The sequence below is a fragment of the Falco peregrinus genome, chromosome 13, assembly GCF_023634155.1.
Source record: "Falco peregrinus isolate bFalPer1 chromosome 13, bFalPer1.pri, whole genome shotgun sequence".
In the NCBI taxonomy this organism is placed as follows: Eukaryota; Metazoa; Chordata; class Aves; order Falconiformes; family Falconidae; genus Falco; species Falco peregrinus.
In genome coordinates, this window is record NC_073733.1 from 4,249,441 (window position 1) to 4,271,818 (window position 22,378).

General features: G+C 44.4%; 1 protein-coding gene across 5 annotated transcripts in view; it reads left to right on the forward strand.

Moving 5' to 3' along the window:
- AMOT (angiomotin) overlaps nucleotides 1-12,932 on the forward strand; it is a 60,733-nt gene extending 47,801 nt beyond the window's left edge. For all 5 annotated transcript variants that reach the window (XM_055818061.1, XM_055818060.1, XM_027787954.2 and 2 more), the window contains 6 exons: nucleotides 5,220-5,369; nucleotides 7,179-7,369; nucleotides 9,617-9,739; nucleotides 10,400-10,632; nucleotides 11,466-11,690; nucleotides 12,722-12,932. In XM_055818061.1, the coding sequence (XP_055674036.1) occupies nucleotides 5,220-5,369; nucleotides 7,179-7,369; nucleotides 9,617-9,739; nucleotides 10,400-10,632; nucleotides 11,466-11,690; nucleotides 12,722-12,822 (1,023 nt within the window). In that variant the 3' untranslated portion in view covers nucleotides 12,823-12,932. The remainder of the gene's footprint in view (nucleotides 1-5,219; nucleotides 5,370-7,178; nucleotides 7,370-9,616; nucleotides 9,740-10,399; nucleotides 10,633-11,465; nucleotides 11,691-12,721) is intronic.
- The last annotated feature ends 9,446 nt before the right edge of the window (nucleotides 12,933-22,378 follow it).

The window sequence follows — 22,378 nt, forward strand, 5'->3', positions numbered from 1 at the left end:
GGAATATATTCCAACTGCAAGAGGGAGAGGTGGTTTAAATGTGAATGTGCTTGCTGTCTTTTTTTTTTTTTTCTCTTTTTTTTTTTTTTTTTACTACACTTCTGCCATAGCAGGCAAATTCTTGTGGGGGAAATACATTTTCAGCTGCATCTGAATGGATTCAGCTTTAGGATAAACCCAGAATGTCATGAAAACACCCTGAATATATTAAACAAAGGACTTTGAAGACATCAGAAATAGTGGGTGGGAGACAAGCAGATGCTGACGAGTGTTACCAATTTACTGAAATAGGAGGTGTCCTAGATGAGGAGGGTAATGGCTGACTTTGTCAAAATGCCTGGGAGAGTTTCTGAATCATTGCTAGCCTTGCAGGAAGTCTTCTCTTCTTCCCCAGAAAAACTGTTTGCTGAGTAACGCATCTGGAAGTGCTGAATCTCTTTACAAAAGATCCTTCCTTCCCCCTCACCTGGTAGGTCCAGGACTGCATTTGCCCTGCAGAGGCATCTCCAGTCCGGAGGATGTTACAGCCTCTACCTCCCTTGCTTCTAGTGCCTTGACAGTGAAAATTCCTCATTCCTGTATGTCCCTGCTCCCTGTGCTGTGTGCGTGAAACCTCCGTGCCCTCCTCAGAGCCTTTCTTCTGCAAGCACCTGGCTTCCCTGAAAGAGATTGCGTGGCTTGTGGAAGCCTAAATCAAACCAAGGAACAGGATTTGTTTGGCTTTTAGAATGTTAATCCCTTTTCTGCTGGGCAGTTGTGGTAGTAATCAAAGGTCCCTGTTTCTGACAGGAACACTTTGTCCTTGGCCATTGGTTTTAGACCATGCAAATGCTCTCTGTGACAGAGAAGGCTGCGGATTGCCTGCAGCCAGGCATTCCGTTGTCTTAGGAAGTCTTTTCTCCTGTGAAAAGTTTCTGAGGACCAGTTTCAGTTTTCTAGGTTTAGTGGATCTGTTTAATCATTTCATCCCTGTGCGTTTAGAGTGGTTGATTCCTTTTCCATTGCTGGAAGCCCTGCAATTTGGTGATAGCGGTGTGCAGATGTTTTCAGGCAGTAAATCTTTCTAACTTGGAAACAGATTGCTCTTCAGGTCAGCCAGACTCTTGTGAGCCGTGAAGCCTCTGAATCCCAAGAGTGTCCTCCTTCTCCCGTCTGGCTCTGAACTGCAGAAGGCAATCTTGACAAGGGTTAGAGGAAATAAAATGAAGACAGAAATACTTGATTGGGAGGCCAGGAAATCTTTCAGGGGTATTCCCTCCATCAGTTCACACTTCTGCATACTAGATATCTGCAGAATCCCAAGCTAGTCCTTGCCTTCTTTATTTTTCTTGTCCTCAGTCCTGTTGCAGCATTTACGTAAACATCGTAGTGGATGTGGACTGGAGAGTGACTGCTCTTGTTTACAATGGTTTAATTAGAAAATCTTGTTGATAGAGTTAAAGCCTGACCTCTGATCCTTGGTTAGGACATTTTCCAAAGCAGTCAGGGATTGACTTGGAGAAGGCATGCACATGATTAAAGTTGTGCCATGTGCTTTAGAAAATGCTGGGAAGGGAAGCAGTCATGCTGAATTGCTCTGCTGTGCTTCCAGATGTGCACTGAGGTTATTTGAGATCTTAGTGTCTTAAAGAGGTGTTATAATAAAGATGTTATTATGAGTAAAATGCCCTTCTTTTTCAGAGCACCCTTCAAGGCAAAACAGTTATAATACATTATGTGAGCATGAGCTTGCTTCTTAGTTAAATGCACTACCATCAAAGGAAAATTACTATCTTGTAAAATTTATTTAAAATTATATACTGAAGGGCGTGACCGCATCTTTGTAAAGCTTCAGGACTGAACTCTTATCTAGAGCATGTGTTCACTGCAAGGCTTGTAGAGGAGAGAATTCCAGCATCCTTTGATGCCATCTCCCCCATGGTAGGTGTTACTGTGGCCCTTGGCACTGAGCAGCCAGTTTTAGTTCTTTGCTGGAAGAGAGAGGGTGGGGAATCCATGGCAAATGACCAAGAACAAGCCTCAGCATGCCGCCTTTTTTTCTTCCTCCCATTTCACTTATGTCTGCAGCACCCTGGCAATACTCAGGAAACTGTTTCCAATTCCTGTCTTAGGAAAACACCATCATACTCTCAATTTATGGTAATGAAATCCCTCTGTGCTTGCAAGAATTATTACTGATCCTCTTTACACTGAGAGGACACAACAAGTCAGAAAGATTTATTAAAAAAAAAAAAAAAGTAATATTGGATTTCACTGCTACCAGTCCTGGAGGATCCTGATTCACAGAAAGGTAAATTGTTCCTCATAAATACTTGCAGTCACAGAGATGGCAGAGCTGGAAATGAATGAAACTGTCAGAATATGCAGTGAGTTGACTGAGTGCAGCCAGTGCATGAAATTAAGCAGTCTCATATATAAAGAATAATTGTGTCAAAAGGCACATTAGGAAAGCTGAGTTGTCTGGAGCATATACATGCCTTTAAAGCTTCCTGAACATCTGTGTTCCAAAAAACTGAGAATGATTTGAGGGATTCCTCAATTAATTCTGTTTTTAAGCCATTAAATAAAATACACATGCAAACCCCAAATTTGCTAACATTCCTAATTCTTCCTGGTGCTGGAAGATGTATTTTGTGAAGGGGGAAGAAAAAAAAACCCGAAGTTGTCTTTATGAAAAGCCACTGAACAGGCCGTGCCTGTACTTTAGGTCTGGTGCATGAGTTAGGCATGTGCAGGCAGTGTTGGTAAGTTGGGCAACAGCTTGTGTTGCAATGTTTCACCTGCAGGTTTGGCTGATGGGAGCATTTTCAAAGTGAATGTTTCAGTGGAATTTTTGTGTCCTAATTCTTTTTTGGCTGGGCTCTTGGTATTCTTTGAATGCAGGCCAAAACGTTAATCCACGCATATGCATACTCAGGTTTATTAGTTATGAAACTAGTGAAATGTTATCGGCAGCTGCTTTTGCGAGGAAAGTTGTACCTGTGCGTTAAAAAACTTTTCAGAAATTTGAATGCTTTGTGGTAGGTAATAAGAGACCAAATGTACGTCCTTCCTTGATTTTTTTTATACAGAAGAGTGGGGGACAAGAGCTGATTTTCAAGAGATTATTATTCAGCTCGATGCATGTGGGCTCGATCTTCAAGGTCTTTTCCAACCTAAATGATTCTATGTTTCTATTATATTTTGCTGCTAGCGAGTTTATTAGGTTGTTCCTTACTCTTGTCTAGGTCAGTAAGCTTGTATGCAAAACCAGGATACTGCATGCTCTTCATTTCTAGGTTCTGCTGCTGACTTATAGTCTATAATTTTTGGCTAGTTACAGAACCGCCTTGAGCTGCTGTTAACTTGAGTGCAAAACTACTGCATTAATCTACACTTTATTGGAGTCTGAGAAAGCTTAAATCAGTGTTATTAAGCACTATGTTCTGGAGTAAAAAGGTCTATTAAGTATAACATTTTATTGATTTTCTGCAGAGCAGCAGTGGAATATTAAGTTGTATTAAAATGTTCTCGTCCCTCCCATTTCAAACAAGTTTGAAATCTTGAGTAATCAAGGAATAAAAATATCTTTCTACTCCACATGCACTGGTGGGAAGGCCTTTGACTGGATTACTCACTATTTATTGTAACTTTCATTATATTGCCCAAACTTTTATTATACTGCCCCAAAAATACTTGTTTGGGGAAAATCCTCTAGGGCAGCAACATTCATGCTGTGAGATTAGATGCCTGCTGACTTTATGAAGAAAAGAAAAGGGTACCATGTCTGGGATTAATAGTGTTTGGAGGTTTTTCTTTCTCTGCTATTCACATTGCAGTCTCTGGATTGCCCCAAGGAACAAGAGTGTGAAAAGAGAAAATTTTGAAGAAACACATGATAAGACCTTTTTGGAATGAAGGTGCACTGTAAGAATGGCTCATATTGTTCAGATCAAAGCCCAGCAAGCCTAGTATCCTGTCTGTGCCGAAACTTAGAGCAGATTCCTAGGGAACACTATCAGAATGGGGCCAACAAACAGCGGTACTTTCCCAGAATACTTTCTGCTTCCAAGAAGGACTTCCTGAGCCAAAAGTGATGTCTTTTGTCTTTAATATCCCTCAGTGGACTTTTCTTCCATGAAGCTGTAGAGTAGCTCTTTGAACTCACATAAGGGAGCCTGTGTTTTTCATTGTGGTGCTTCTCTAGACTTTGGCTCTGACTGTTGGGAAAAGTTGCCTTCTTCCTGCTATTTTTGTATTTCAGGGTTTATGACCGTCACAGCTAAAAAAGCAGTGCCCTAGATTTGCCACAGAAGGCCAGCTAATTGTGATTGTTAGTCTTTTCCTTAACAGAAAATTATGTCCATGGGTGTCCAGTATCCTATATATTAGAACAAAGCTAGGCCTGGGCATGTTTTACTCATTTTAAAAAAATTCATATTTTAGTTTGGTTTTATTCTGCTGGAGCCATGGATTAATCTCGCTAAGACAGTTACCAGGCATCTCAGCATGGTAGTTTTTATTGCTTATTGTAAGTCAGGATAGCAGCTTGGTTGGCAGGATGAACGATGGAGGAGGACTGAAGGGCAGAGACAGGGAATGGGGCAGGAGCTCTCAGGTCACACTGGGCCAAGATGACTGAGGCGGATGTCCGGACTGCTGGAATAAACCTGGCTGCAGTGTGGAGAGAGCACAAGCCATGTCTAGTGTGTGCTTTGATCCTGTTCTTTATTTTATTGTTACAGGGCTGGAATAGGGTCCTGCAAGTTTTGATTCAGTTTCTACTTACTCTCATAAATACGCTGCCAGCAATTTTCAGTATTGCACCGCAAAGTGTTCCTAACTTGTGGACCAGCTCTAAATGCTATCTTTGCTGCAGTTACCTTGGTAGTGTCTCAGGTCACTTAAACATTCTCTATTGTGAACCCAGATGCCCTTTCTAGCCCATTGCTGCTCTCAGTCATTTGCAACAGATAATTACCTCAGTTTCCCCATCATTACCCTGGGGTTGCTGAGGACAAAAAGAACAAATATACCTAGCAGGAAAGCAGAGATGGGAAAGCCTTGTAGCATCCCAAGTGTCGAGTCCAGAGCAGGAGCCTGAGGGACACTGACAGCAGCCGTCTGGACATGTTCTTCCTTGCCTGGTGTTTCTGCGTGCAGCAGTGTGTACAAAGCCAGAGGTTCACTCGCTTGTTCTCATTATTTAACTTACGTTGAATTGTCTTCCTTTGTTTCAGCTCAAAAAGAAGCAGGTCTATGTTGAGAAGGTGGAGAAGATGCAGCAGGCCTTGGTTCAGCTGCAGGCAGCATGTGAGAAGCGGGAACAGCTGGAACACAGGCTGCGGACCCGGCTGGAGAGGGAACTGGAATCTCTCCGGATGCAGCAGGTACCCGCTGTTTCCCTCTGCCATGCCAGGTTTGTGTAGGGTTGTACGCTATACCCTACACACACATAAAGGAAGGGCAGTGTTTTTTTCCATTTTGTAAAATTAACAGATTTTTATTTTGGTAGCTAGAATCATGGATTTGCTGGCTGTTGTATTGGTTTTACTTGATTTAATTCTTCCATTCCAACCAGAAAATTTAGGTAACAGAGCAACAGAGGATCCATCACACGATGAGATTCAGACATAGCCACGTAGCTAGATGGTGTTCTATCTTTAAGTAAACTGGTTATATTGATTTTTAAATTATTTTTAAAATATCGTTCACAATTTGAGATTTTATAAAAAAAATCATTAACAACCAGCCTGAAAAGAGGCCCTTCAGAGAGCTTTTGCATTTGAAAAAAACAAACAAAACCAAAATGGCAAAACCTTTCTATAAATGCTGTTGACAGAAACAGATGGGACCCTCATGTAGAGTATGTTCATATGATTGTAACATGAGTTAATTTCAGTAAGAAGAATGAATGAGAAGTAGATTGTGCAGTGGTGGCATGAATTAGATGTGAAGTTTTAGTTTTAGTTCAACCTATGTCAAACATAGGTGGACTGCCAGGTTTGTAAATTTTACTGGAAATAGGATTCTATGTTCTAAATAGCATTTAGTTTCAGATCATATTTATCCCCCAACTCTCACATCTGCATAGGAATGGATATTTAAATCTTACTTGTATTTTTGTATTGGTTTTAGTAGGAGTTACAGTAATTGGATAAACTTCTCAGTGTTACCATTGGAAGATGAATGTGTGCTCTGAACCCTACAATTTTTGACACTGAGCCTGAGTCAACACAGAAAACAGCTTTCTTGTCATGGTTGAGAATTCTGAGCTGAACATAAAATAACTTGTCTGCCCAATTTCTTTTCTTTTAAACTATTTTTTTTTTAATTTTTAAGTCAAATATCCTGCCAGTCCCAGATGAGACTTCCATATAAAACTAGGTATTTTATCTGTTGAAGTATTAGCTCAGCAAATCTCCACTCTTTCTTGTTTAGAAGGGAGCACTGCCTGTCTTCCAAGTCTTGCTTTAGAACTGAATTATTTTTAATCCCTGGCTAATTAATCCACAGGTATACACTGGATCATATTGATTTAATAACCAAATCCTTCAAAAATATTTTGGATGCATTCTTTTAAAAGGTGTGATAACTCTTGTATGCTAGTTAGTGTTTTGCTGGAACGATGTTGGAAGTGAATCTGTGTTACGTCAGGCATTATGGATGGGCTGTAGCCATCAGACCTGAATAGCATGATAGAGCTCTCAGGTGCACATGTGGGGCTTTGCACATGGGAAAAAGGCCTTAGAAGGAGCATTTTCCATCTCGGATATTTGCTTGTTAGTATTGACCAGCTCTGGAATGGCACCAGGAGGCACTCTAGTATGGATGCTGTGAGTTAAGCTGTCTTTCTTAGCAGCAGTGCTTGGTGTTTTATGACTTTTGAGCTTCAGCATTTGGAAAATAGGAGCCTTTCGTGCAGTATATGAGCTTGTTTACTGGTTTTGACAGAGGGAGGCTAAACTGCCCCTGCAGATGATTCAGATTAAGCTCTAACAGAGACTGTTACCCTCCCCTGGTCTGCCCTGCATGGCAGAGGCCACTGCATTTCACTCTGGGGGGGTTCTTACGTCAAGCCAGTGCTGCTGTGGACCAGCCTCTGTGTTTCAGACAAAAGGCAAACCAATCCCAAATCTTACAGATGCAGCCTGACACCTCTTTTTTTCCCCCCCCCCCCCCTTGCTTTTGGAAACCAGCGTCAGGGTACATCTCAGGCTGCCAACGTCTCGGAGTACAACGCCACAGCGCTTATGGAACTCCTGCGTGAGAAAGAAGAAAGGATTCTTGCTCTGGAAGCTGACATGACCAAGTGGGAACAGAAATACCTGGAAGAGAGTGTGATGAGACAGTTTGCTTTGGATGCAGCTGCAACTGTGGCTGCTCAGAGGTAAAGGAGACTTTTCATAGTACTGGGATTATTTTTCCAGTTGAATGTCATATTTCTCACCAACGCATGTTGTCATACCACCCTCCCATGATACCTCGCCTTGTGGTCTGAATGGCTTCTCAGACTTCTGCAGGCAAGCAGGGCTTGGCTGCTTTTCCTGGGAGCTGTGGAGTTGCCAACAATTAGAAACTTTTTTCCAGGGGAAGATTCCTCCACATCCAGGAGCCATTTTCCAGATTAGAATTGTTCTGAACCATTCCTAGAAGCTGTTGATTCAAAAATAGGTGTATGAGAAGGGTTTTGGTATTTTTTATTTGTTTAAACAGGGATCAGTCCTTGCTGAAGTCATGTGAGGTGGGGTAAGCTGGGTGATTCACATCATTCACCCTGAATGGCTTCTTGTTCTCCAGAATGTTTTTGCAAATTACTTTGTGGTATTGTCTTCAACATGGTTACTAACCAGAAACATCTACTAGGAAATTCTGCTCAAAACATTCTGCTGCGTATGGAGAGCACTGCTTGTGGGGGTGGGAAGGGGAGGGTGTCTGAAATTTGGTAACAAGCTCACATTCCAAGATAACTGTACAGAAACACTTATTATGGCTGTAAACAGGCCCAAGTGCTTCAGCTAGTTGGTAAACAAGAGCTGTTATTAGAATGCAATGCTTTAGCATTAGGTATTGCTTACATGTAATTTCATTGCTCACTACTTTCTGGTTCTTGATGGCAGATTTTATTTTAGATTGTTTCATGAACCAGATTCAAACAGGAATGTTATCACAACTGGTTTCCTAGCTTGTAAGATCATACTAGAATTACAGGGGTAAAGTTGCAGATGTGCTGTGTTAGCATTTAAAGACTTTATCTTATCTTGCTCCAGAAGCAGGCTGTTATTTTAGGGTATTGATGCTTCTTGTGCACAGTTTTCTGCCTCCCCAGAGATTCTCTAAAGGCTCATGTTGTTGCTTCTCCTTAGGGGCCATGTTATATTTTCAGCATGCACTGATAAGTGAGGGTCTGGTCTATTGTTCATTATGGAATGAGAAGAGCTGTGTTAGGCCTGTTCAAGTTTTGCTAAATGAACAAGAGTGCCTTCCAGTCAGGAAAGAGCCAACCTCTGTTTTTCCATTTCCTTCTAGCTGCTTCTCCCCTAAAAGATGATATTCCATTAGTGTCCATACTCCTGCAGGTTTATATGCAGTTGGCACCTCTAGTATCTCCTTCAAGAATATAGGCTGTGAAGGATTCCACTAATTTCAGTGGCAACCTCACCTACACTGTGCACAAATTTCTTTCCCTTTTGTTTGGTAGTGGAAAATAGCATCCCTTTGGAAGTTAAGGTTGCAGGAAGGATGCTTTAGAGCACAGGAGGGAGTCTGGGGCAGGTTAGGTTTCTGTGATGAATGACCTTCTTCTGCCCTTCACATTGGTGCTTTGCTGTTCCTGATCTGAACTTTTGCTGAGTTATAAGTACATTTACCCAGACAGTTCTTACTACAATGAACTGGAGCTCTCGGTAACTCAAGTTTTTTTGTGTGTGTTTCGTTTTTTTTGTAATGTTGTTAATGCATAGCTATGCCAGTAACATGCTCTTAATGTTATGAGTCATACAGTGATACAGAGCGTAGCACAGGGACTTTGTTCTGACTCAACAGCGACAAGTAGAATGAAATACTCATCATGTTTTGTTAATGGACTGAACAACTATCACAGTGTTAATATCAGGCACCATATGGAATCAGTCTGAAAGTGTTTTCAGCCCACTCCCAAGTTTTTGGGACCAAGCTGCTTAGGATTGCTTAAGGAGCTTCCATGCCTAGTTCCCTTTGATACTCCGATTCCCTCTATGATACTGTTGGAAGGGGAAGGGAAAGAGAGCTTTATACCCAAAGCGAAGTTTGTGCTGTTTCAATTGAAGAAAAATGCCTAGTGTTCTATGCCATCCTTCCCTCTCCCCATGTCCTTGGATTTGCCTTGTCGATCAGTTTACAGTAGTACAGTGAATCAGTTAGATCATAGGCTGGCCCGAGATGGACAGTAGATTGACTGTTGTTGTAATGACTTGCATATTTTTGTAATCCTGCTTTCATTAGGGCTGGGAGTTGGATTTTTGGAAGACACTGAGCCAACCTAAACTCAAAAAAAGTGGATATTCTTGCTCGTTGCTTTTGAGCAATAATTTTATGCTGCTAGGAGTAAAGCAGCAAACATAGCTGGTCCTTCATCTGCTCTACTGCTTGTTCGCAGGGACACGACAGTGATCAGTCACTCGCCTAACCCTAGCTATGACACCTCGCTGGAAGCTCGTATTCAGAAGGAGGAGGAAGAGATCCTGCTTGCCAACAGAAGGTGTCTCGACATGGAGGGAAGGTAAAATGCAGTTTGGTCCTATCTGGCTTCTTTAGGACAGAGACTTTAAATTAATTGTCTGGGTAGACACCTCAGAACCAGAAATTCTTGTGTCTTCACCCATAGCAATGATGTAGGATGCCAGACGCTCATTTGGCCAAGGGAGTATCTACATAGCAATCCAAAACCTGTCTTGATACTGAGGGCTAATGCAAAAAAGTCTTCTCTTAGACTTTTTGCATCTGGCTTGTTCCTCTTCTCTCTTCAGGGCATCCTCATCAGACCCCAGGCTCCAGCCAGCTCTTTCCATTCTCACAGAACTGTTTTCCCTAGGGTTAGGTCCGTTGCAGACTCCCACAGCGTGTTAATCCTTTCTGTTGGTCTCATGTCCTGCCCAGAACTCTCAGCTTTGTCTCCAAGCCTCTTCCATGGCTGTTTAGAGCAGCTTCCAGTAGCCAAAGGTGGATGGGTATCTCAGAGCCGTTTACTCATGCATGTATACATGCGTGATCTGCTCCCGTGGGCCAGTGAGCAGCTGGTATTCAGGGCAATAAGCTCACTGGCATCTTGTCTGCCTCCACAAATGCCTAAGGGAGTCCTAGTGACAGCCGTGGGGGCACTGAGGCCTCAGTCCAAGGAGACAGGAGTACAGGTACATTGTTCTTCTTTGTGCTTCTCAAGGATTAAGACTCTGCATGCCCAGATCATCGAGAAGGATGCCATGATCAAAGTCCTGCAGCAGCGCTCCCGGAAGGAGCCTGGTAAGACTGACCAGCTCTCCTCAATGAGACCCGCCAAGTCGCTGATGTCCATTTCGAACGCTGGCTCAGGCTTGCTGTCCCACTCATCAACGCTGAGCAGCACTCCCATCCTGGAGGAGAAGAGGGAGGACAAGAGCTGGAAAGGCAGCCTAGGTAATTTTTAAATAAGGGTGGCAGTTCAGATGTGCGAGTCAGTGCTTAGAGGGGAGGCAGGAGCAGCGGGAGGCAGGTGTGTTGGACAGACAGATGAGCTGGCCTCGTGTGCAGTGAAGCTGGCTGCAAGCGGGACAGGATATCTTTGGAACAACTGCTTCTTTTAATCGCTTTTGGGAAATAGTGATTTCTGCTGTCCAGGCTCTGTCATTAAAATACATAAGCCTTTATTCCCAGTTCGGTACCTGACTTTAGGGATATTTGAGGTTCAGTTTTCACAGTTCCTAAGCACTTGCTTTCAGCTGGGTTGTTACAGCTGTCTGAAGGTGTAAAGTCTCCTTGAACAGGAACAGAGATACTAATCAGGATTGCTGTCTTGTAGTGTTGTGCCTGCACTAACACGGCTGCTCTCTGGAATGGCTCAACACCATTGTTCAGAGAAAATGAGTTGTAACAAATCAAATCTTAGATTATTTTTTTTTATTTCAGGGGAAAAGTTTGGTCCAAAGGCCCTCCCTGTGAGACAAGACCCTGAAATGTAAATAAGAATCTGTTGCAGCTGATGTCAGAGTGTGCAGATTTACCCTGCCGTAGACAGGCCACTACTTAGAGACAGGGAAGTAAGGTGTCAGTGCCCACTTGTGTATCTTTGCATGCAGCAACATGAGGATGCTGCTATTCTTCAGGTACTTTAGCACCTGGTGGTAAATGAGTGTTGTCTGCTGAAGGACAGGGCGCTCTCCAGATCCTAGGGCAAGTAGTACAGAGGGATGCAGAACTGATACCAGTTAGTTTTCTGGGATTGTGAAATTTTCTTCCCTTTTTCCACAAAGGTGTTCTGCTGGGAACAGAATATCGCTCCGAATCCATTCCCTCCACCCCCTCTCCTGTCCTTCCTTCCACACCATTGCTGTCAGCCCACTCGAAAACAGGCAGCAGAGACTGCAGCACCCAGACTGACCGGGGCAGCGAACAAAGCAAAGCTGCACCTTCCACTGCAGCTCCCACACCAGGACGACTCCCCAGTACCAACCTGGCCTACAGCGCAGACAAAACAGGTAGCAAAGCTCAATTGCCCTCCCCTGCCACCGACTCGCAATCAGTTCTGCTCTGTGGGATGGGCCCTGCCATCCCTTTCTCCATTCAGGAAAACCGGGTTTAGTTTCTGTGAGGACAGATGGATTTCAGAGGCCAGCTTGATGATATTCTGAGGGATCTCAAATGCTCTGATGGAAAAATAGCTTTAAGAGTGGTAGCGTAAACATGGACACGCTGGATAGAGGGGTATAGGGAGATTTGAGAATTGGAGCAGGTATATGGAAACCCCAGGACAGACTCTGAGTCAGTGTCTACCCTGAAGTAAATTGCGAGTAGTGTGTGGGGTTTAAACAGGGTATGAAAATGGGCTGTAGGAAGTGGCTGTTGTCTTTTAGTGGGTATTCAAAGCCAAGTGGACTCAGATAAGGGCGAGGAAGAAGAAGGAAAGGTAACAGTCATGATGAAGCTGTCTCGTTATTGTACTGTCCCAGTCACAGCACCAACTTCAGCATTGGCACGAGTAGATCCAGTTGACAGTGACTGTCACAGAGCTGAATTTGCTTCCCACAGAGCTCCGAGCTGGCAAGAGCTGCTCATTTTCCAGCCCACTCTGCCAGATCAATGCAGATTACACAACCTTGCCTCTTCTACTTACAGACACATTACAATTATGTTGTTCTTTACGGAAGAGTGAATTTGGCTGGTCTGCTGTGCATCTTGCTCATGCTATGCTATTTAATGGGTATGGAGGGAGGTGGGGCAACAGGTTTTGTGGTGAAAGTCTGCTCTGACTCCATTGGTTTAAATGCAGTCGCTCCAGTTTTATATGCCATTGTGTATCAGTGGAAGATACCCAAAGAGAATTTGGTAAAATATCTTTATTTGTCTGGCTATATACATGAAGAACTGAAGTGTTTTAAATGAAGTAAGGAGTTGTTAGCTGTCTTTTGACTAGTGATAGAAGATTACTTTTAAAATGTTAACGTCATATTTCTAACCTCATTGAAGTTACAGCTTTGGTTGTCTTCTCTTGTTTTTCCTCATCACATAGATGGGCCACTCTTCCACTCCAGCACTCTTGAAAGAAAAGCCCCTGTTCAGACCATGGGGCAGGACCTCCCAGATGGAGAGATGGTAGAATACCTCATCTGAAAGGCTGTGCCGGGATCTGAGCTGGGATACAGTAGCAAGACATTTTTAAAAGACATTTTTATTGGGAAAAAATTTGTAGTACCTGAGTAATAAAAGAACACTCAGCTGTTTGTTCTTGTATATTATGTCTCAAAAGTATGGACAGGTTAATTTATAATTTGTTCTAAATTATAAAAAACCCGTAACACTTGTTCTTTGAAAGTTTCCCCCTTTATTTTTTAAATACTGGATCTGGTAACATCTGGAGAAAAGCCAAGAACTTAGGTGCGCTACATCTGATATTTCATTTCAGTATTTTTAAAGTCTCTTAAACAGAAGTACCTACTCTTACAGCTGTTGGTTAAATGTCTAGCTTGAATGCAGTAAGGCGAGCATAATGGCCTTATAATGATCAGAACCGGGGACGTAGTTGTGAGCATCACTTACTGGTTTTAGAATACAGGTGTTCAGAGAATCTTTTATAAACTTGAGCTGTGATCAAGGGAGATTTCTCTTTATACTTTCTCTTTACACTCAGTGTAAGAGCTCAGAATAGGTGTTTCACATTCATAGCCTGGAAAGATTTCTGTTTTCATTGTGGTAATGTTCTTTTTTTTTTTTTTTTTTTTAATATTTCCCAAATTGTGTTATTTCTTTATTAAAGAAAATGACTCCGGTGATTAATGTCGCATTTCACATTTTTAGTTTCATTGAAAGATTTGCCACACTTTTATACTTAAGTACTTTTCAATAATTTATATGGTGGATAGTAAATAATATATTGCATTCATGTTTTACGTAAATTAAAAAATGAGCGTTTACAGGCTCAGTCCTGATCTGTTAGATCAGATTTCTGCTGTTGTAATTCCATTGCCTTTAGTGGAACTACTCCAAATTTACCATAGTGCAAGTGGCAAGCCCTGTTGCTTTTCAGCATTAGGAGCTTAATCTGCTGCATCTGTGGAGATGTTTCTCCATAGCAGTTTTTTCTGTATTTCAAATGCCCTTCTACTTTATATGTCCCTCCTTCTTGGAGATACTGGATTCTTTTTCATATAGCAAAGGCTGAGAGGTAGAGCTTTAAAGAGAAGCTCTGTGTAAAGTTCCAGATGGCGAATTCTCTCCTTCCAAAATATTTTTTTTCTTCACCTAATTGGAGAGAGCAGCTTAAAGACAGCCCCAAAGGCATTACAGAAGAAAGTTACACATTTAAGTAATCAGATTCACTTTCAGATTTTTGGGAAGTAGCACAGATGCAGCAATGCTTTGGTTGCAGGTGCTGTAAGGGGAGGTATTAAGACCAATAGAAGTAAATGAATATTTTTTGTTACCATCTTAGCATTTTATTGAAACACTTCAATATTAATTTCTCTTAAAACCTACTTCTTTTTTTTACTTGAATGTTAAAATATTTAATTAGCCAGTGGTCACACATTGGGAACCTGGCTAGTCTCAGCTTTCTGTGCATCATTAGGGTAGCCAGGTTTTCATTTCAGATCGTTTCACCCCAGAAATAAGAAAAATCACTAATTAATCATTGTACAGTTAGTGAATGTCCTCAATTTTTGCTTGGTTGACACTACTGATATGGTGTCCAATTGAAATGGCCTTACCTGAATTTGACAGTGGAGGGTTGGGAGGTGAAAGGATGTGCCTTCTGTCTGCCACGCCGGTGACTTAGCAGGGCCTGAAGATCAGCCGGGAGTTGCATTTTGTTTGTCTTCTGGTGATAATCGCTTAAAAACCAAGGAAAACCCTTCCCATCATTTCTAACAGATTTGCTGTTTGTTAGTGGTCTTCAGGCTATATTCCTAGACCCGACCCACAGGACTTAGAGGTGGCAAAATGCACAGGGTAAGATGTGAACCGATTCCAGATAGCCTGGCTCTACCAGTGACTGCTCTAACAGGCAGCACAAACTCCCTTCCATCGCCGCTGCTCGAGACGCTTCAGAGCTGCATTTAAAAGCTTTGACTGTCTCTGCCATATGGGACAACATCTTTCTGGACAGTGCGGTAGGCCTTCCCTAAGAGTGTCTTCATAATCCGTCTGAATTAGTTCTCCACCCTTTTCTAGACAAACTATTCACAGCCTCTTCCTTCTTGTCCCTGAGAATGTCTTAAATTTCTCTTGGCTTAATTCCATCCCATTATATGAAGTAATGCCCACTCTGGATGATTGAAGTGATTTCTCTTCCTCCTCCCCGGTTGCTGTAAATGCAGGAGAAGCTTTTCTCATTAGTTCAAGGTGTCCCATCTTTCTGCCGTTTCAGCATAATTTTCTATATTGTATTTTGTGGTTTGGGCTTAGAGTGAACAATAAGGGAGATCAAATGCTGTTGAGTGGCTGTGTGAGAGAGGGGGAGAGACACATGAGTGCTTTTATGTTCTTTTAAAGTCAGGAAAAAATTATGCTCCATCTTTATAAGTACTTCACAGCAGTAAGAAAGAAGTTTTGCAACTGTAGGGCTCTAGATAAACAGTTCCAACTCACTTGATTCACATTAATTCTAAAATGTCTAGGAAAATTTGGATCCTTTACAGATAACATCTGTTGTAGAAAACTGATTTTCCCCAGTCGATATTGGCTGTTCAGCTGGACTAGGTAAAAATAATTTGTTTATCCTCCTTGCAGCTCGTTGTTTTCAAATTAAATGCCACTGTAATCTATTTTTACCAAGAAAAAAAGGTCATAATAGCTTTCTGTGAATAAAACACAGATTATGGATGGCAACTGTCTCCTCCGAAAATGGAAGCCGGGTGGTCTCTGACGGTCCAAACCATGAGGACTGCAGGAGCCTTAGCAGTTCTGTGCTTGTGGAAGTAAATGTGGAAGATGACAGTGCAGTTCTGCATTGCTTAGGTCAGGTTCTTTGCCCTCTTTTGTAGTTTTGATTTCTTCCTAAAGCAAAACCCCCAAAACTTTTGACATGGAAGTTTGAGGTCCTTTTCCTGCGCTGACAAACTAGGAGCCATCAGGAATGTATTCTTTCCCTCAAGCTTCCTCAGAGCCACCCTGATGTGAATGTGAAAGAGCTGCTTGCTTTGAGGAAGATGTGTACTATAGTCTTCAGTCTCTCTGTACAGATTTTTATTTTGTTTTTAAAACAGGAACTGCTTTAAAGAGACAAACTGCACACCTAGTTCCTTTTCCTTCTGTAGAGCTTATTTCTAGTAGAAAGTGACTTTTAACACAATGATTGCAATGACCTTCTTTGCAAACCAAAATTTTAGACTAAGAGTTTTTCTTAAACTCGGGTATTAGAAGCAGAATTGTAGCTTTTATAAAGAAAGCCACATATTCTCCTTTGTAGAGCAAAACAAGAAAATCAAGTTTAGTTATTTTTCCTCTTTCCTTTCACTGCTTACAGAATGGCCAAACTCCCGAGTCCTTCCCTTGGGTGGTTCTGTTGGGATTTGATGGCTCAGGGAACTGCCTGAGATCTAAGAGGCTTTTGTTCCCACCTGGCCCGGTGTCATTATTAACTTCAAACAGCTCCTACCTGGCCACTCTTGTGGGGTCTAGAGCAGCAATTTTCTCCTGTCTGTGGTCTGAGGACTCGTGGGGCTCTGTCGGTCGCTCCTCGGGAGTCCGCGAAGGGTGGCTGAGGGCAGCAGTACCATCAGCAGGCTGGAATCCTTGCTGTGTGGTCTGGGCCTCGGCGGGCGACTTTGGTTTTGAGGCTGCCCGAGCGAGGGGACTCGCAGAGCGTTAGGCCAGAACCATTTCCAACGACCCCTCCTGCTCCAGGAGCCCACAGCGATGCCCAGCACGTGAGCCATGTAACAGCCGCGTCCCGTGGGCCGTGACGCCCGTACAGTGAATCCTGACAGCCGTGGCGGGACGAAGGGCTTTTTCCATTGGCGACAGAACTGGGTGCAGTCAGGGCAAGCAAAACCCGGGGGGTGATTTGACTTCCCCTCCCTCCGAGGAATGGCACAGGTTAGCCCGGGAGTCACTGTGCTTCACGCCACGGCTGATGGTTTTGCTCCATGCCGGGGTGGGGGGCTATGGGGAGGGGGGGATGTCTCTTTTCATGTATTTGTATAGGAACTCTTTTTTTAAAAGCTAGCGGTTTTATGTCTAGAAAGTAAAAAGACATTGTAAAATGTTATTGTACTGTATTTATGAAGAAAATACATTTCTTTTCAAAAAGATCTTATTCTAAGTTGGTTTTAGAGTCTGACTTTCAACATCATCTCATAGGCTTCCAGAAGCATTGAAACCCATCTGGTTTGCATCGTGCCGTCCCAACTGTAGCGTTAGGGCTGTGCCAAACTATTCAGTTTTAAGAAAAAAGTGGCCACCTGCCCTCCTAACTCGAGCAGAACCTGTGTTGCTCCAAGTTCTGAAGTATTTGAACACTTGCTTTTGTTCAGCGGTGTGGGCTCTGCTTGGGATCAGCAATGCAGACGCTGAAATAACCTGGGAGCAGTCTGGAGCAACGTCCCAAGTCCCTGGAGCAAAGTCCCAAACCTGGCCTCCAGGGAGAGCCGGGAAGTAGCTGCCCTTTTGCTACAACTGTGGAGCAGGGTTTCATCCCCGAGAGAGGTGTCACTCAGGTCTCCTGCCATTTAGGTCCCTTCCAGGAGGAGCTTGGCGGGGCAAATGGCTTCAAGCCAGTTTCTCTTCCAGCGGGTTTGTGGTCTAGAAGGCGAGAAGTGAGTGACTGGTTAGCTGCTTCTCTTTAGGATCCAAAATATCAAAGCAGAAATTAAAATACTGAAAGTTTGCCGTTTCACAACCTTAGAAAATGTGTCAAGAGAATGATCTTTCCTATATAAATCTATATTGAAGTCAATTGTGGGTTATTTTTTCCCTCCTTATTTAAACCATCAAGTTTATTTTGTAATTTGTGACTGAGCTGTTTTGTAATTCAGCTGTTGAAACAGCCCTAAAGTCTTTGAAGATTCTGGCAGCTTTAATTCTAGGAAAGAAAACAAAAAAGTAAGTGTAAATATGCACCAAGATCTTGTAAATGTTCTATGGTTATGTTTGTAGTTAGCTATAAAAATATTTTGTGTGTTTTTAAAGAACAGATCCTGTGTTTTCAGGTTTTTTCCACCAATTTGCTTGTTTTGCAGTAAATTTTCTTAGTATGAAAGCCTTATTAATTACGAAGCGAAACGAATCTTTACCTTATCTAGTCCTTGCTGCTGCTTGACCTTCGTCTTTTAAGATTTCAACCCTGAAGCGGAGATTTTGCAGGATAAAACAATTGTCATTCAGTCTTTTCCTTTCAGCTTCACTTTTTATTTTCCCCTCTGCTGAGTCTGGCAGCTGCACCGAGCGCTGCACGCTTTCAACCTTGGGAATAATCAGACGAACAACACTCGCTTACCGTGACTGAGCTGCAGTGACGGTGCCCATCGTCTCGCCTGTGATGCCTGCACCGTTTTTCAGATGTCTAAGGGTGCCGGCACCTGGGTAACCTGCAGTCACGGGAGTGTTTTCTACAGCACAGTCTTCAACAGACCAACGTGCTTTTTTGTTCATGTATTTTTGGAGCGGTTTGTTGCCTCCGGTTTATCTTTCCTCCCTCGTCGTGCTGCTGGAGGGAAGGAGCAGGGATTATTTGGAAGCTGGTGGAAAGTGGTCAGCCTTAATGCGTTCCCACTGTTGGCTTTTGAATTTGACCTTAACGTAGTTGTCGCCTCCCCTGATCACCAATGCTGTAATAAATACCAGTTTGACAAACCCAGGGGCCAGTGGGCAGTTGAGCACCTACATCCCCTGTGCTTTTGGGCCTTCTGATGTTGTTTCTGTAAATCTCTCTGGCATGCCAGAGTAGAAACAAGGAAAAAAACCAAACAAAACAAAACGCCCAGCCAGACAACAACAACAAAACAAAACAAAACCAAAAAAAACCCCCAAAAAAACCAAAAAAACCCCAGAAGGTTGCTAATAGGAGCGGTGCAGCAATGCCTTGGGTTTTCGTGGCCCCTTCCCTTTCCTGGAAGCATGTTGAGCAGCCCCGGTGGATGTAACCCCCTGGCCGAGGCTCTCCCGGGGGGCTGGAGCCAGCCCTGCTGTGTTGGATGCATCTGTTGGATGCCTGCACAGTAAAGACGCCTTCAGTCCCATCTTCTGCTGCTCAGCGTGGCAAGGTTTGGGGCTTAAAACGGGAGAAAAAAAATGAAAAGGTTTTTTGGGGTGGGTGGCTTGGTTGGTTGGTTGGGTTTTTCTTTTTTCCCTCCTCTCAACTGGCTCAGCTTTTAAATGAAAAAGCCCCTTTGTGCCAAATCCTTCCCAAGTGCAAGTTAGGTAGCGGTGGGTTGTTCCCCCACCAGTCCCGTTGCTCCCGGAGGTGCTGGAAGGGAACTGGAAGGTAACAGGGTGCGCTGGGAATGCAGCACAGTCCCAAGCATTGCACCACCAGTTGCATTATTTTATTTATTATAAAGCATTACCTAACATTGCTTTTAAATAGCTATGAAAAGCAAAATTCCGTAACAACACGGGACCTTTCCAGAGATGGTTCTCTGCTTCCCCTTCCTGCTTCCCCAGACCAACAAAAGTTGAGCATTTTCTATATTCTGGAACATTTCTTTGAATTTTCGAAGAAAGCGTAATACAAAATGGCAGCAAAAGACTGGCCTCGTAAAGGTGCCTTTAAAATGATATTTACATATAGCGACACGTTTGAATGAGATAATCTTCACTTTGTGTTTTGGAGGTAAACTTCAGAGAAAAATGACGTTGATCCCTTGCCAAGAGGGGTACTAACCTTTTAAATATAAGACCTTATGTATATATACACACACACAAATCGATATAATATATGAAATATAAATATATGAAATAATTTTGAGAACCTCATTGCACAAGAGGAAGTTTACTTTTCATCCCTAGTCCTTTTTTAAATGATCGGTTTGGGAATGTCAGTATTTCTCTGCCTTCTGGTGTCCGTTGCTGCGTTTGAGAACTAAAAAAAAATAATTAAAAAATAATATATATATGTAAGGCAGAAACCCTCCTGCCTGCAGCATTTCTGTGCTTTGTCTCAGCGTTCTGGGGGGGTCCTGGCTGCTTCTCCCTCGCTGATGGGCCGAAGCACAGGGGGACGGGATGGGGGTTTGCCTCCTGCTGAAGGGGCACGCGGAGACCGGGCTGTTGTGGCTGTTCACCCCGCTGAGCTTCATCCTCGCTGGGCTGCGGTGCGCGGAGCAGGGCGCTTAGCATGCGCAGCCTTTCTCCTCAGTAGGTTTCGGTGTTAACAGCGCTCACCTAGGCTGCTTTTTTGCTCTGCTTCAGGCCTCCCGCAGCATCCTTGCAAGCGCCCAGCGCAGACTGGGCCTGGCCTCCTTCCATTTGGTTCTCGTTTTGAAAGGCATATAGCATTCAGATCACGAGAGCTAGCATCAATTTTTATTAAATTCCCGTTTTCGGAGGTTGGCAGGAAGATGCCACATGCTGGGGCTGCCCGGGGCCGAGCCAGAGCCCTGCCAGCCAGCAGTGATGCTGCACAGCAGCCACCCCAAAGGCACCCGGCCCTTGCCTCACCTCCAAACACCCTGGGCTCTTCTGTTCCCTTTGCTTGGAAGGGTTTGGGTTTTCTGTGAGCATCCCTCAGGGAGAGGCTGTTCCCTCTTTGGGAAGAGGAACATCTTTGCCTGTTTCCCTGCTTGCACAAGCTCCCAGCATGAGTCCTGGCAGCTCCTGAGCTGCGTTTCTGCTCGCTGCCTGTCCAGCCGTCCCAGCCCTGCCGCTGTCTGCAGCAGAGGCAAGAAGAAACCACAAGTGTTTTCTTCCTGGAGCCAGCCAGCATCAAAGGGGCAACCTCTGGCGAGAGCTGCACCAGCACTGTGGCTGGCACCCTGCGTGCTCGGGGAATGCATCCCTCCAGCCCCTCCTGCTCTGGGAAAGCCCGTGGAAATATGGTAGGTCAATCAACTGTTTTTTTTCCAGATAAACTTTCATCTTCATTCAACTCATTCCCATCCTTTGCCTTCCCCACACAAAGCTGAGAGCTGTCCAGACCCTTTTACAATCCTTGAGAGCTCTCCTAGAGGGAAATACCCTTTTGATTCAGCTCCGTGATTAAATCCTGAGCTGGTGGAAAGACCCCAGTGCCGAGCAAGCGCGAGGGAGCTGCTGCTTTCCCACCTGCAGCCACACATCCCGGGGCAGCTGCTGGGGCTCTGGGGGGTTTCACCAAGCAGTGAAACAGGCTTCCACCAGCAGTCCCCTGTAGCGCAGCGTTAGGGTTCGCACGGGCTTTGGTGTTTTTTAAAAGCTGAATGTCATTTCTGGAGCAGGGGCTGGGGGGAAGAAGTTTCTGCCCCGCTGCCCATCCCGCCTCCCCAGCCAGGCAAGTCCCACGCCGGGACAGCCCAGAGGGCACCAGAGGCTTGGGAAAAGGGAAACCAGAAGGATTGGGAATTGCCTAATTAGAAACAGTTTTCTCCTTTAACGTTCTGCAATTACTTTGAGGTCAGTGGAATTATTAGTAGTATTAATCACTGAATTTCCAGAGAACTAAAGTGAATAGTACCATAATTGGGGCATACCCTGCAGCAGTAATTGCTAAGTGCCAGCAGGCAACTAATTAAGTCTTCCAGCCTTGCTCTTTAGGCAAATCTTGTTTCTTCTAAGTCTGCATCATGGATAACTCGGCTGCAGAGGGTTAAAAGTTGGGGTGAGTGCACGGGCAGCCACTTGCAGGGGCTCTGCCCACCTTGCCAGCCCTGCCGCTGGCATCGCAGCCCTTGGGTGGGCATCCCAAGGTGGGCAAGGAAAGGCACTTTCTGCAGGAGGTCCTCCAGCTGGAGCCCGGCCAAGGTGATGATGTTTTGCTCCCGAACAGGCTGGGAGAAAGCCTTCCCGTCCAGGTTTGTTGCTTAATGATGTTATTGCTCTACCTGCAGTGAGTGAAAAGGGATTGAGACAATGCAGGATTGCCGTGCTCTAGCGAGGAGGGTAAAAGGCACCTTTCAGTGATAAGGAGTGAAGCGTGGGGGGGTGCAGGGAGCTGAGTGAGAGATCTCCTAGTCCTTCGTTTGAAGGAGGAGTTCCTTGGGGATCTGATAACCCTCAGCAAGTCTCTTAGCGGTGGAGGGGAGCTTTAGCTGCAGCCCCGTATCGTCACCCCCGCAGATGCTGCAGCCCTGCCTGCCATGGCACTGGGATTGGAGATCTCTTGAGGGGCTTCAGAGCCAAGAACAGAAGAAAAGACAAAGGAGAATAGAAGCAAACAGGTGTATTTGCTAGTCCCACTCTGACGCCGGTGACGCGGTGGGCTCAAGGTAAGGGCGAAGGGTGCGCAGGACAGGTGAAAGGCTGGCAGCAGCAGGAGCTCAGGAAGGCACACCACCATTTCAAGACCCTCCAGGGTAGCTTGTCTGATTCTAATCTACTCAATCACACCTGAGACACCCCCTTCTCCTATAGCCTGCTTCACAGACCCCCAAACACCGCCCCCTCGCACCGTGCCTGCCCCCAAGCACCCACCCCTCCTGCCGCATGCCCAAACCCCTGGCTCTGGGGCCAGTTTATAAACCCACGGTGCCACCCTCTCACCAGCGGCAGGGAATCAGCCCTTCCCGGCAGGTCCAGCCCTTGCTGCCCTTGGAGGAGG